General features: G+C 39.9%; 1 protein-coding gene across 3 annotated transcripts in view; it reads left to right on the forward strand.

Moving 5' to 3' along the window:
* The first annotated feature begins 7,972 nt into the window (after positions 1-7,972).
* AGBL3 (ATP/GTP binding protein like 3) overlaps positions 7,973-15,457 on the forward strand; it is a 59,491-nt gene continuing 52,006 nt past the window's right edge. For all 3 annotated transcript variants that reach the window (XM_034672560.1, XM_034672541.1, XM_034672551.1), the window contains exons 1-4: positions 7,973-8,413; positions 9,325-9,429; positions 10,372-10,432; positions 12,726-12,911. In XM_034672560.1, coding sequence (XP_034528451.1) covers positions 9,370-9,429; positions 10,372-10,432; positions 12,726-12,911 — 307 coding nt within the window. In that variant the 5' untranslated portion in view covers positions 7,973-8,413; positions 9,325-9,369. The remainder of the gene's footprint in view (positions 8,414-9,324; positions 9,430-10,371; positions 10,433-12,725; positions 12,912-15,457) is intronic.

Consider the following 15,457-nt stretch of genomic DNA (forward strand, 5'->3'; position numbering starts at 1 on the left):
GGAAGAATGGATTTTCAAAAATCTCATGACCCTAAAAATGTGTTCTTCCACAGGACCAAGGAGATTACCTAACAAGGTCTTGATTTGATTGCTATGTCTGTTTATGTCAAGCTTATTAGTCATGTTGTCCAAACATTCTGTATCCTTACTGATTTCTTTTGTTCCATATCTACTATTGAGAAAGGCATGTGAAAATCTTCCCATGTGATTATGGATTTGTCTATTGTAATTCTGTTAATTTTGCTTTCCATATTTTAAGATCGTGTTTCAGGAGCATGTGCAAATCTAGAATCATTAAAGCTTCCTAGTAAACTGAATGTTTTAACACGATGAAGTAATCCTCTATTTGCACAGCAAAGATTTTTGGCTTAAAGTTTGTTTTTTCTATCCTTAATATTACTACAGTGGCAAGTTGCATGACGTAACTTTTTCCACCCCTTTACTTTCAGCCTTTGTGTAGCCTTTAGTTTTAGATGCATGTCTTTGAAAATCAGACATCACAAAATCATAATCATCAGGTTTTAATCCAGTCCGATCATCTTTGAGTTTTACCTGGAGTATTTAGGCCTTTTATATTTAATGTAATTACTGATACTCTATCATTTAAAAAGCATCCTCGTTATGTGCCACCTGTTTGATGGACTTTTTCTCTCTTGCTTTTATGCTAGGGCTACTTCTGCTTCAAAGCATGCAGTGATCTACAAGAGGCAGCTGAGAGGCTGAGTTAGACTTTTGGCAACCCAGTGGGGCTAGAGGAAAAAAGAATGTTCTGTCAAAGATGAGGATTTGTTAAACTACTCCCTGTTTATGGGTCTACAAAGATCTGACTCCTGAAAGGAAGGGTGAGCTTGAAGTAATCTGGTCCTTAAATGGATTGCCACCTTACTTAACTTGGAAAACAACTGCATTTTTCCAGTGGGAAGATAAATGATAAATGACAAACATGAAAAGTTACAAAATATAACAATTCAAGAATTTAAGGGAGGGGCGCCTGGGTGGCACAGCGGTTAGGCGTCTGCCTTCGGCTCAGGGCGTGAATCCCAGCGTTGTGGGATCGGGCCCCACATCAGGCTCCTCCTATGAGCCTGCTTCTTCCTCTCCCTCTCCCCCTGCTTGTGTTCCCTCTCTCGCTGGCTGTCTCTATCCTGTCGAATAAATAAATAAAATCTTTAAAAAAAAAAAAAAGAATTTAAGGGAAAATATCACAAGGCTGTAGTATGTGATTGTCAGTGTTTAGAGGAAGGAGAAAATATTTCATCTTGGGGTAATCAGAGGAAAAAAAAGTATTTGCCTTATATTCTTTTGTACCCCCAGCAGTATACCCAGTGCACCACACGTAGTGATATGATGATTTCATGAACAACCCAATTTATAAACTCTCTGCTGGGAGGTCAATTTTTTTTATAACAATTTTGTTCCCAGATTTATAATTACTGTATCACCTCAGCCCTGCATTTCAGCTCCATGAGGACGGTTGGCCTCTTGCCTTACCCTAAAGCAAATTTGACAGCAGAGTTTTGCCAAGGCATGCTTTTAGTGATGTTGGCTTTTGCTACCTTGAAATTGGATTTCCAAAAAATGTCTCATTAAAATAGGTTTTAGAAGGCTCAATTGGTGATTTCTGCCTGGACAAAGAACATTCATTCAATAAACTCTTAAGGAATGTACTAATATAAAAAATTTATGTGAAAGAACTATCATCATACAGAACACAAGATTAATTTCTTAGCTCGTTTTTAACCTTACCCTGCTTTCTTCCACACAAACCTACTTTTCTTAGAAAAAACACTGTATGTGGTATGTCTAGTGCCTGCCACGTTTAGCAACACAGGTGCTTTGAGTTTTCTCAGATGATGGAAATCAGCTGTCCTAAGCGCACTGGGGTTTCTAAATCCTTGGTGAGCATCGGAATCAATGGTAGAAATCATGGAACTATGTAGGTTCTAGTCCCAGGAGATTCTGATTTGGTAGCTTTAGAGTTGAGTTGTATAGTACCCCTTTACTATTCAAATACCTAACTGTAAAATGCAGATTCTGATACAGAACAAGTGGGGAGGGCCTGAGATTCTGCATTTCTAATAGGTTTCCAGGTGATGCTTCGGTGGCTGCTGCTGCATTGGGGAACACGTCTCAAGTAGCAAGGTCTCACTCTAGGCTCTGTGTGAAAATGAGCACTCCAAAGATTCTCACTGAAAACAACAGAATGAGATCTCTTGCTATGATGTAACACTTTATATATAAACTGTCTTACTCCTTACATCAATTTTAGCAGATAGGTGCCGTTCCTATCTCCGTTTTACAAGGAAACTGAGGGCCAGAGAGGTTAATTAACTTACCTAAGGTCATACAGCTAAGTATTCTGGTCCCAGAGTCCGAACTCTTAACCCCCTACCCTAGTGTGGCGCTTGTTAGAGCACGGATTGCCCCACCCCCAGAATTTCTGATTCAGGCCTGAGAACTTGCATTTTCTAACAAATTCTCACATGATGCTAATGCTGCTGGTCCCATGAATCAGCAGCGTTAGCTGATTAGACAGGTTCCGTTATTCCCACGAATACATCTTGGAAACTGACATCCCTCATGACCACCAGGCCTATGTTTCCAATTACTTGCTGAATATTTTCACCCAAATCTTTCCAGAGGATACTCTGTACACTCTGATCGGTGCTTACATGTTGTCCCTTACCTAATATATCAGCCTTATTTTTTTTCCCCTTCCTAAGTTCACAAACCAAGTTTGATTCCACCTCATCTAAGAAAACTTACCCCAGCACACCCACCTTTATCTCAACCTTTATTCTTGTTAGTGATTTAGTACACCTGTAGCATGCCTACCTTGCGACCATCAGGCAAGAGACTAGGCAATCAATGTAAAGAGGAAGCTCAGACCTTCCCTTCCAAAGGCTCAGAAACTATTAGAGAAAACTAGATGTTGACATTACTCTCTGGCGAATCCTGAGCAGAGGTTTACGCCAAGTGTAGTTGTGCAGCAGAAGAAACCTCAACTCAAAATGGCTGACCTGCTCCACCAGAGCCTTCCTCATTGGCAACAACCAGGTCTCACGCCGCCTTGCACCCTTGGTTCTTAGCACTGTACCTTTCACATGCTAAACACTCAGCAAATTGTTTATACATATTTATGGAAGACCTAAAGATGTCCGTCAACGTTAGGCACTAGAGATACAAAGATAAAGCCCAGCCCCCTGCCCTTAAGGGGATTTGATATTAAATAGGACGCAGAAATGGATAGGCTAAGTGCAGTAAAGTGTTGATGTTATGACAGGGGTGGGGTAAGGGGCATAAAAGAGGCCGGGAGGACAGAGTTGTCTGAAAGAAACTCAAAAGGGTACTTCTGGGACAAAGGTGGCCAGCGGCTGCTAAGAAAGCTAAGTGGGCGGCATTAACTTGCCTCAGTTCAAACTCTGTTAATAAGCATTATAGCCTGAAAAATGATTTGGTCAGCATCCAGAGGAGGAATCAATTTTTTTTTTCTTTTATGGCTGTACCAGTAAATTAACCAAGCTCAGAAACCCAACATACTACGTAAAGTCAGAATGGCAGCCCACTAGTTTGCAATGATAAATGGCCCTCATGAGAATACCGGGCTTCTGTGAGCAGCATGATCCTTCTGTGAACTAAGGTGCTCTTCCTGAGAGAGCGGGATGTTCAAGAGAATCACTGAGGACTAGAGGTGTCTGATTGAAGGGGAGGCTGGCATTTTGTTTCCTGTTGGATGGCCGCCTAGCCAGGAGTTGGCTAATTTGTCTCTATGCTACCTGAGCTCATAGAAAAGGGAATTGAAAAGAACAGGCCAGATAGGACAGCGCTGTGCCAACGTATATAAAAGGAAGCCAGGATGAATGTAAATAGCAAAACACCAACTCACTCCCATTTCCCAAGCCACGAGAGCTAGGGATAGATCTAGGCTATCTGGGGGGTAAGGAGGAAGAAGGCTTTAATTTCAGTTTGAAACTGACATGTAATACTTAATACCAGGGACACCTGGGTGGCTCAGATGGTTAAGTGTCTGCCTTCGGCTCAGGTCCTGATCCCAGGGTCCTGGGATCCAGTCCCGCATCGGGCTCCCTGCTCATCGGGGAGCCTGTTTCTCCCTCTCCCTCTACTGTTCCCCCTGTTTGTGCTCTCTCGTTGTGTCAAATAAATAAAACATTTTTTAAAAAATAAAATGTGCTTCCAATACCAAATTTCAGAGTAAAATCTTAAATACCAAAATGAAACTGCTTTAGTAGCTGAAAGTGGCTAGAAAGTTATGGAATCTGGCAACATGTCCTCTGTGGGAAGGGGAATTTCATCATTGCCCAGTTCAGGGGCAGGTATTTGGTGGGGGATGGGAGGGAGGGTCCGTTTCATGGTTTTTGTCATGAGACTTCACACTGAGCATTCTTTCTCTTTTGAGGTGATTTATCCTCTCCATTATTGTTGAGCAGGCAAGGGGCATTCTTACTAACCTCATTTCCAAGTGTTTAGGAGAATAGTGCTTCACTATAGGCCCCCAATTTAGACATATAATACAAACTACTTGTACCAGCGATAGAGGGATTAGGAAGGACTTCACTATAGGGATGACCCTTGAGCTGAGTCTTGGTTAGTTAATTGGCTGAGACGAGTCTCAAGGTTTGAGGGGTGCCTGGGTGGCCCATTCAGTTAAGCGTCTGACTCCTGATTTCGGTTCAGGTCATGATCTCAGGGTCCTAGGATCGAGCGCCGTGTCAGGCTCTGAGCTCAGCGGGGAGTCTGCTTGGGATTCTTTACTCCCTCTCCCTCTGCTCCTCACCTCCACCCCGCCAGCCCCTGCACACATGCTCACTCTCAGAATAAATAAATAAATCTTAAAAAAAAAAAAAAAAAAAAAGCTCAAGGTTTGAACTTGAGAGGTTTGGCCCTATAGCAAGACATTCTAGACCCAGATAGTCTGAGGAAAGCCAAAATGGGTACTAGAGGACCCCAGGGCTCCCAGGACCTAGTATGGCTTCCTCAGCCAAACTGTGACAAGACCTCTACAGCAGCAAAACCACTAACTTCTGTGATGTCATAAATAACTCTGATTGCCCTAGTCACTGCATTTAAGTCCCTGCTCAACAAAGTCCAAGTGATGTACTTACACAAAATAAATCACATTCCTAACACAACTCACATTTGGCATGTTGCTAAAGGGAATTTTCCTCTTGATTCCCACACTCGTCATTGCACTCTTTGGAATATTGTTTTGGTTCTCCTTTTCCTCTTTTCTTACTCTTATTATAAATGCCTTTTATACTGCAGGCTTAGACTAAATAAATTCACCAAAAAATAGGAGGAGGAAAACTTGCTGCAGAAGTAAAGTTGCCTTGCCAGGAAGCTAAAGCTGTCTCTATCAGGAGCCTGTCCTGTGAGCTTCTCAGATAAGGTCATAGGGAAGGGAAACAAAAATTCAGACTGAAAGAAAGAAAGTCCTTAGGAGAAGCTGACTCCAGGCCTTACCTCCACTCTAACTTCAAGACAAAGAATTTCCACTATATACTACTGTCTGAAATAGAGCAAGGTAAAAAAAAAAAATTTTTTTTCAAAAGAAGCAAGTACTTAAGAAAACCATTTATAATTTACTTAAGGAAATCCTAATGAAATTTTCCTAAAAATGACACTGACTCCAGTTAAGCTTCACCTAAACAGTACAGCCTAGTACACTTCAGAACCCGGTCTTCTCTCAGAACCTTTGTACTTGCTGCTTTCCCTGCCTGGCAAGGTCTTCCCTGGACATCAACCTGGCTTTTCCCTTTGCTTCTGGTCCCTGCTCAAATGCCTCCTGGTCACAGAGGCTTCCCTGGACACCGTATCTAAAGAGCTACCCTGGGACACCTGGCTAGCTCAGTAGAGCATGTGACTCTTGATCTCAGGGTCTTGAGTTCAAGCCCCACGTTGGGTGTAGAGTTTACTTTAAACAGAGAGAGGGGGAGGCGCCTGGGTGACTCAGTAGGTTAAGCATCTGACTCTCGGTTTCAGCTCAGGTCATGATCTCAGGGTCGAGAGATTGAGACCCGCATTAGGTTCTGCAGTTAGTGCAGAATCTGCTTGAGTTTCTCTCTCCCTCTCCCTCTGCCCCTTCCCTCCCCTCCCTTGAATGAATAAATACATCTTTAAAAAAGAGAGAGAGAAGGGGAATGAGCGCTACCCCTACCAAGGCCCCACCTGGAGTATATCCCAGGCTCTTTATTTTTCTCTGCTTTGTCTGCATAGGAATTATCATCACCTGAATGGGTTTTTGGTTTTTATTTTTGTTTTTCCATTGGTTTGTCTGTCTTCTGCCATAACCTCCCTGAGAAATGTCTGGTTTCCTCCAATAGCCTTACACGGGAACAACCCTTGACAAGTAGTAGGCATTCAATAAAAATAAGTTGAATTAATGAAAGAATAAATGATTATGATTTCCAAAGTTTTGTTGAATTCCTAAGTATTTATGCACTAAAATAATTTTTCTCTAGGACTACTTGAAATATGATCACGTAAATATTTAGACTAAAAATCATGAAACTTAAGCCCCAGCTCTGCCTTTGATTTGTGTAACCTAGTTAGCTCATTTCTTGCAGCTTCTTCACCTTATATTTCTGACACTCTATGGCTTGCAACCATGACTCTAAAATCCATCAGAAAGATTCCATATTTAAATATTCTCTGTGCGTGTCACCTTTAGTTGCGTATGTATGGCATAAAACAAGGTACAACTATAAAAGGCACCTGATGGGGTTCAGAATTAGCATCCACAAATGTGCCACTTGGTATGCAGATTATTTTAAACTGAAGGCAATCTAGGCCCAAAGACTCAGGGAGAGCTTTTTATCTCCTCCCCCTTAACTGCCTCTAAGGATTGAGAAAGAAGGCCTGGTGCAGGACAACAGCCATCTCCGGAGATAACTACGAAGAGTATGGGCTAGGTGTAGTAAGTGGGAAGGAGCTTGGCAGGGATATTTGTTCAAATTCCTCTTTGTGTCCCCTGTCTTTGCTTTGCATGGCAAACATTTGTTTACCAAACATTTGCTCTCCCCATCTTCCTGTGAATTGTCTTCCTTCCCTTTGAAGCCCCAGACCCACCTTCTCCTTAGTTCAGGATGGCATATGAGCCTCGAGCCTCGGTTGCCTGTCTTGGAGGCGCTCATATCCTTGTGAGGTGTCCATACATAAGAAATTAAACTTATTTCTCTCCTATGAATCTATCAATTTAATATACTAGCCAAAAGAACTTAGAAAGACAGAGTAAAAATTTTTCCTCCCATAACACACCAATCATCTAAAGACTTTTTTTCAGCTACACTTGGAAAGCTGTTTCCAATATATTAAATTATCCACCAGACGTAAAGACCAGCGGGAAATCAAGATGATTTCAGGAATAACAGTCTTTAAGTCTCTTATGGACCAGAATGTCTAAGTCTGTTACGGGAAGAACATATTTAATTAGATAAGACAAGACATGTAAAGTGATTTGCATAGTACCTCGGAAGGTAATAGGGGTTCAATACATTTGCTAACAATTAGGATACTTGAAGAATCTTCGAGTATCGTCTATCACTCCTCTACCAAGTATTTAGAGAGAAGTCTCGTTTTCTGAATAAAGATGATTAGTCACACGATCGTGCAGAATGCAGCTTGGTGTGGGTACAAATAAAAACCAAAAGCCCAAGTCCTAACCAGTACGCTCTACTGCCTCCTCGGAGAAAGAACATGGCAAACAGCAGCACCTGAGTAGTCCCCACTCCCAAATTTTCCCGCCAGGCCCCGGGCTCCACCTAACGCAGCTGGAGATTCTCTCCGCCCCTGGCTCCCGTCATCCCCTGGGCTCTCCCCTTCCTCCGGCGAAATCCCGCGTGGGCTCTTCTCCCCGACGCCGGTTGCTAGGCGATTCCCGAGAGCGGTCGGAAGTCTCGCGAGGGGGGGGGGTCCCGTTGCCCTGGAAACGAGTGGCCGCGCCTCTTAGGGAAGAGCTGGCTGGGGCTGTTAAGCTACAGCGGCGTTCCTTCCAACTGCCCGACTCTAGGTGTCTCCAGGTAGACCGGCTGCTCCCCGCGGGGAAGGGACGACTGGCCGGGCCAGAGGACTCGGGGCGGGGGCGAGGGCCCGGCCAAGGCGGTCGAGAGGGAAAAGACATCGCAGACGGGACGCCCCCTGAGGGAAGCGAGCGCGCGTGGAAAGTCCGCGCGGTCCAGAAAATGAGCTGCTCCCCATACTGCCGGGTCCAGAAGTGAGGGTGGGAGGAACACCTTGCCAACACGACTTGTGGCTTAAAAGGCCTCAGTCCTCCCCACCGAGAATGTGACCGTGCCTGCCTGCAGACCTGCCCCGCGCGGCTGGGCTTGCAAGTGTCTGCTTTTGCTTCTTCGGACGCAGACGTGGAAGATACCCAGGAAGCGCCCGTTAGATAATTGTGCGTGGCTTTCCTGAAGCCCAGGTTTTACATTACAGCAGGTCAGCACGCTGGTGTCCCTCCTATGTTCATGTAAGGAACTTGAATCAGGATTTATGCCAGGTTTTCCAAATTCGGAATTGTGGTGATTCCCCCCAGATTGAGACTGAAGTCTCTTTAATACTGGAGGAAGTGTCTTCTCTGTTGCATTAGTAGTTATTTGCTCTTTGTAGAGAGGGGCATAAACCAATAGGTTCGAAATTGGGAAATTCCTTTGGTCTCTCAAAAGTAGTAGAATCTTAGCAAAGAATTTCTGTTACTCCATTGTTTTAATAACCACTTGGGAGGATGCTTGCATGGGAGTAGAGGTCGTGGCCAATATAACCTTCTGATAGCTATTGAGATTTAAGTAAGAATAATTGAATATTAGAACAGAGACAATATCTACAGAATATTAACCAGAATAGAAAGAGAAAAGTGTAGTGTAGTCATTTGAGCTTTTGGTCCACTGAAAATTAAGCAGAAAAAAATTTATATTGTTAGATTTCATTTCCTAAATAACTATAATTTTTCTTTGGTCTCATGATCTTTTTAAATGCCTTAGGATCATTCTGAACTTGCTATGGTGGTAATGTAAATACAGGAGGTAAATGATTTGGCTGTGTAACCTGGAGATTTCTTTTTTCAATTAAATTATTTACTTGATTAGTCTTTTATTGTGATTTTGTCTCTTTCATGGAAATGGAAAATTTCTTCAAATCTTTGAACTCGAATGTTTAATTAGCTGTGTCCTAATTAGCTTTTAGAGAAGCCTGTTGTTCACTGTTAATTAAATACAATTGGATGTTATCTGGGGTTACTCATTTAATGTAATAAACCCTGCAAGTTAAACAGAAAACTATCAAATAAGTTCCTTAGAAATTGTTTTACAGCCTACCTACCTAATAAAAGAAACTTCAAGCCAGATATTGGAAGAAATGTGGGAAGATTCAGAAAAGGAAGACTATTCGGACAGAACAATCAGTGATGATGAATCCGTATGTTTTTCTCGACTTTATCCCACTTAATTTAAGATAAAACTTGTGTTATAAATTCCCAGTAAAAATATTATAAAATCAGTTGAATGTAAAAATCAATTAGATGTTTAAATCACTTGTCACTGAAGTTGGAAAATAATTTGAAAGCCAATATATTACTACTACGTGCAGTATGCCTTATATCTAGAAAGAGAACCTATATTGATATTTTTGAGAAAATATTTTGGCTAAGATTCTTCTGAGTTTTAACAATGTGTATTAAATCATTACTAGGGTTTTATTTTTATAATTCATGTTCACTTACATGTATTAATTCTGTTACATCATGATATGTATCCTATACTGGATCCCCTATGTTCCAAAGTTATCGTGCATCACCATAATAGGTTTCATGTGGTTCTGATGTAACAAAGGAAAGGACATGGAGGAAGAAAAAGGGAAAAACAAAACGCAGTATTTCAAAATTGTTTGTTTGGTTCTAGTACATATTTCTGAGAGATTTCCTTCAGATTTTAGTAAAACATAAATTACCAGGTATTTAAGTTAATGTCCCAAAATAAGCTCCCTAAAATAATGTATCACCCTTTAAGTTTTTGGCTTTCTTCTTTTCTTTTTCTTTTTGTTAATCTTATTCATAGTTTAAATTGTTTTGCCAGGTTTACCAAGAATCTTTAAACTTTATCCCCTCCGTACAATCATTAATATGACCTTACCCAATCAAAGAAAGGGGATGAAAGATGAAAATTTGAAGGTTTCAGAATATATGAAATATTGGGCACTTTGAGACCAGTAGCCCATAATAATCCTTTGATTTTATTTTTTACATTCATTAAAGAATAGAAAGATATGTTCAATTCTAAGTACTGAGATAGATGTCAAAAAATTTCTGGATTTGGAAACTGTCAGTTTTTTTAAAAATATTTTAAAACTCTCCTGTTTCAGGATGAGGATAACTTCATGAAATTTGTAAGCGAAGATATCCACCGGTGTGCACTTTTAACAGGTTTGAACTTATCCATATATTCTCCTGTCTCTTTAGGATAAGACCTTGAGTGTCCACTCAAGGTCAGTGAAAAATCAGAAAATGAAGAAACTAGAAAACGTTCAGATTGGATAATATAGAAGTGTATTCTGATATTGGATAAGGAAAGAAAATGTATCCACTTTGATAAGAATCTTTTGGAGCTCAAACTTTTAAGGTTTTAGGTAAACCTGATATTTAATGAAACTAATAAAAGTGGTCATTACTTTATGAAGGACTGCACTTAACATAAGGATTTCTATAGCATTTCTTTAAATAGCTCTTTAAATTTACAGTATGACTCAAGTTATGGACACTTTTTGAAGTACGCAAATGTACATGTATGTGGAATCTTGATGTATACTTCATTTTTTTAAATTTATACATTTAGAGTTGTATTTGGAAGTTTTTTAAGTGTATATCTAAAATATTCTAAATATTCACATATCTATCACAAATAATCTGAAATTGAAAATAAGGCTTTAATTTTTCTTTTTTTTCCTTCTTCTTCTTCTTCTTCTTCTTCTTTTTAACCATCATTCTAAAATAAATCTTTTGAGATACCTACTATTCTCAGTTTGGTATGGATCCTTCCAGACCTTTATTCTTTGCATTTATGCACATACCTATACCCATATTTACAGAAAACTTGTAATACTAGTTAATGGACTTCTTGCCACTCCCCCCCTTTTTTTTTTTTAATTTTGCCAATCTGCTGGAAGAAGGGAGGTAACTCACTGTTTTACCTAACATTTCCTTATTGCTGAAGAAAGTGAGAATTATTTTATATGCTTGTCTGTTTAATAGTCTTATAATCAATTGCTTGTTCATAGTAATCCTTTGTTAATGTTGCTTCCATTATTTAAAACTATTTTGATGTTAAATTTATCATTTATTAGTGGCTCTTTATTTTTATCTGTTTAAGCTTCCCTAACCCCAGGGTCACCAATATAATCATCTAAGTTTTCTCTAAATACTATGAATTCTGGTATATAATTTCTCCTATAATTTATATTATTGAATAGTATGATACATGGATCTAATTTTATTTCCTAATTCAGAGCTGCCTTGCCGTTTTTGAGTCATGCTGTAAATTAGACAAAATGTCTAATAATACTAGATGCTTAATAACTATTGAATAAATGGATCTAAACAACAATCCCGAGAAGTAGCAAGGGAAGGTATTATTATTCCTTATTCACATACAGTAAAATTTATGTTCAAAGAGGCTGAATTAGCCAAGCAAAATCATATAGAAACAATGTAGTAGATTAGAACTCAGTTTGTCTGACTCCTGGTCTAACTTGCGATATCTGCTGTTGCACAAAAATAGCTCAAAACTCAATCTAGGTTTTTGGAGGGGATAGAGCAAGAGGAGTCAGTGAGACAAATGGAGAACCAAGGCTGTGAAAGGTAGGGAGAAAACCAGAAAGTGTAGTGTCGTAAAAGACAAGGTACATGACCTTAGGGAGGGGGAATTATTCACATCAATTTGATGCCTCACAGGCATCCCATTGAAAGAGACAGGGGCTCTGCACTACCTACTTGGGGCAACCCCATTGTATTCTATGTATATTACGCTCTTGGGACTGTGTCCCACGGTGATCCTAGAATGAGACCTGAGAAAAAGTTGTGACTGAGAGCTCACTAGCAACCTTTGAGAATATAGAGCCAGTAGGTGGTGAGGAATTACGGTCATGGGGTGTATTTAACCCATTGGACAAATAGTTGCCTCAGTGTAATTAAATTTAAGAAGACTGTAGTAGGGGCGCCTGGGTGGCTCGGTCGGTTAAGTGTCTGACTTCAGCTCGGGTCATTATCTGGGGGTCCTGAGTCTTGGGGTTCTGGGATCCAGCCCCGCTTCAGGCTCTGTGCTCAGCGGGGAGTCTGCTTGTCCATCTCCCTCTCCCTCTGCCCCTCCCCCAGTCATGCTCTCTCTGTCTCTCTCTCTCAAATAAATAAATAAAATCTTTGGAAAAAAAGATTCAACAGTAGACAGTTTGCTAGAAAAGCTGCAAGAAACATGTTTTTGGAGTAGCATCAAGAATTTAGCATAAATTAATATTATCTTAGGTCAACAACTACTTTTTAGCTATTGTGAAGATCAATTCAAAATTTCAATAGTAATCTTAGTTTTTTTAAAATGGCATGAATTATAAAATGATATCCATAAATACAAATTAATGGTATTGGAAGGGAAAAAAGGATATATCTAAAAATTATAGGAATTGGGGTTTTGCTTATCACTCATGATTGTGTTTGAATCTTTTTTCAGCTGACTCTATTAGTGACCCATTTTTCCCCCGAACTACCCAGATACTGTTGGAATATCAACTAGGGAGATGGGTGCCACGTCTTCGTGAACCACGAGATTTATATGGTGTCTCTTCTTCTGGTCCGCTGAGCCCAACACGGTGGCCGTACCACTGTGAGGTCATTGATGAAAAGGTCCAGCATATTGGTATGTTCTTAGCAGTTTTTGGAATTCAAATATTAGCAAACTAACTTTGCCAACCTTAATTTTAATAAGGAGACTCATGGTGTTAGTACAGTGCATTCCAACAGGAATATAACGTGAGCTAAACGTATCGTTTAAAATTTTCTAGTGGCCACATTTAAAAAAAAGGAAAAAGAAACAAGTGAAATTGATTTTAAAAATACATTCTGTTTAGGGGCGCCTGGGTGGCACAGCGGTTAAGCGTCTGCCTTCGGCTCAGGGCGTGATCCCGGCGTTATGGGATCGAGCCCCACATCAGGCTCTTCTGCTATGAGCCTGCTTCTTCCTCTCCCACTCCCCCTGCTTGTGTTCCCTCTCTCGCTGGCTGTCTCTATCTCTGTTGAATAAATGATAAAAAAAAAAACAACAACATTCTGTTTAACCCAAATTTATCAAAAATATTTTGCATTCTGTTCTTTCATATAAAGTCTTCGAAATCTGGTATGCATTTACACTTGCATTTTAGCTCCAATCAGCCACATTCCAAGTGTCCAGAAGCCACACGTGCTCAAAAGAGGGATTTAAAACATGTGCCAGAATTTTGTAATCTAAACAATTTGAAATAACATGACTGTTCCAGTCACATTCAAACTCTTATATAAAGTGAGGTCATGGACAGGGTATGCCTGATGGCTATGCAGTCTTGCTCCTTTTTTCCTCCCTATCTCTTGCTTCCCCGCCTCACTGAATATCTTTGTTCTCTTCTGTGTATCTTTATCCTCTTTTGCCTCTTTCTCCCCTTTTCCCACTTATCTTCCTCTCTTATTTTTTATCTTTGTGCCCCTCTGTCTTTTTTTTTCCCTCTCCTTTCCCTCTTTCTGCTGCTTTAATGTATATTTTATGGACCCAAAGAGGGCATATTTTAGTGACTATTTTTATGTTTTGTATGTGTGCAGTCCCAAATTTAGTTTTCGTCCAGTGTATTTCAGCCTTATCTTCCCAGTCCTCACACCTGAATAATAGAAACATTCCCATCATTCATCACCTCCTCACTGCCACTGTTTTTCACCTTGTGTTGATTATATCATAAACATTATTGCCAGGTAAAGATGTTATTAGACATTCACTAGTGAATAAAATTAAAAACCAGCTATACTACTATAATTGTCGCTATTTACTGTATTACTTAAATTGATGCCACTTAGGCATTCTTATAAACTAAGTTTTCTCTTCATATTATCTAGTATAGAGAGAGAGAGGGGAAGGGAGAAGTGCCTCTCCCTCTCTCTAGCCTTCTCCCCCTCTCCATATATATACACTTCAGAAGACTTCAAGTCAGAAGTTCTCAGCTGGGTGTTTCTGTCCCTCTGGTCATTTGGTCAAGTCAGGCTGTCTTATTCTGCCAAATGAAAGCCATCAGTAAACAAACTGCCCATAATGGGTACCAGGGGAGTTTCAGACTTTAAATAGCACATTATAAATCTTGCTGTCCGTATCCTGGCCAGCTGTCAAAGCTAGATATCCAGACTTTTCCAGCTTTAAAAATAGAGCTTTTCCAGTTCAGCTATAAATGAACACTGTCTTACACAACCATGTATCTTGAAAATCTTTCCATATCAGCTCATATATACTAATCTCTCTCTCTTTTTTTTTATAAATTGGTTCATTAGATTTAATTCAGTGAATAAACAGTACTTTAACTGGTGCCTTATCAATGAGTTTTAGATGTTTCCAGTCTTTGGCACTGACAAACAGAACTTTATGAACATTCTTTTATATGTGTCTGATTGTGCGTGTGTGTGTGTTTATGTGTGGGTATGTATGTATATGTATAGTTGTAAATTCCTGGAGTTTCTAGTTGAAAGGATACTGCCAAATTGCCCTTCAAAAGGAGTTGTATCAATATATAGTAATAAAAAATGTGTATGAGTTGGTCTTCAAGATTACCCTTAGGTTCAATGATTATAGAAGGACTCCTAGAACACAAAAAAAAAAAAAAAAAAAAACCCTGTTATACTCATGGTTGTGGTTTATTACATTGAAATCATATAGGTTAAAATCTGCAAAGGTTAGAAAAAATCAGCAAAGGTAAAAGGAACATAGAACAGAGCCCAGGAGAGATTAGGCGCAAGCTTCCAATTCTCCCTTCCCAGTGGAGTCTTTTTTTTTTCCTCCATAATAATTTTTTATTATATTGTAATTCACCATACAGTACATCCCTGGTTTTTGATGTAAAGTTTGATGATTCATTAGTTGCATATAACACCCAGTGCACCATGCAATATGNGATGTAAAGTTTGATGATTCATTAGTTGCATATAACACCCAGTGCACCATGCAATATGTGCCCTCCTTACTACCCATCACCAGCCTATCCCATTCTCCACCCCCCTCCCCTCTGAAGCCCTCAGTTTGTTTTTCAGAGTCCATAGTCTCTCATGGTTCATTCCCCCTTCTGATTACCTCCCCACTTTCTTTATCCCATTCTCCTCCTACCAGTCTTCCTAGTTCTTATGTTCCATAGATGAGAGAAGCCATATGATAATTGTCTTTCTCTGCTTGACTTATTT

Source organism: Ailuropoda melanoleuca, chromosome 1 (assembly GCF_002007445.2).
Source record: "Ailuropoda melanoleuca isolate Jingjing chromosome 1, ASM200744v2, whole genome shotgun sequence".
Classification (NCBI taxonomy): Eukaryota; Metazoa; Chordata; class Mammalia; order Carnivora; family Ursidae; genus Ailuropoda; species Ailuropoda melanoleuca.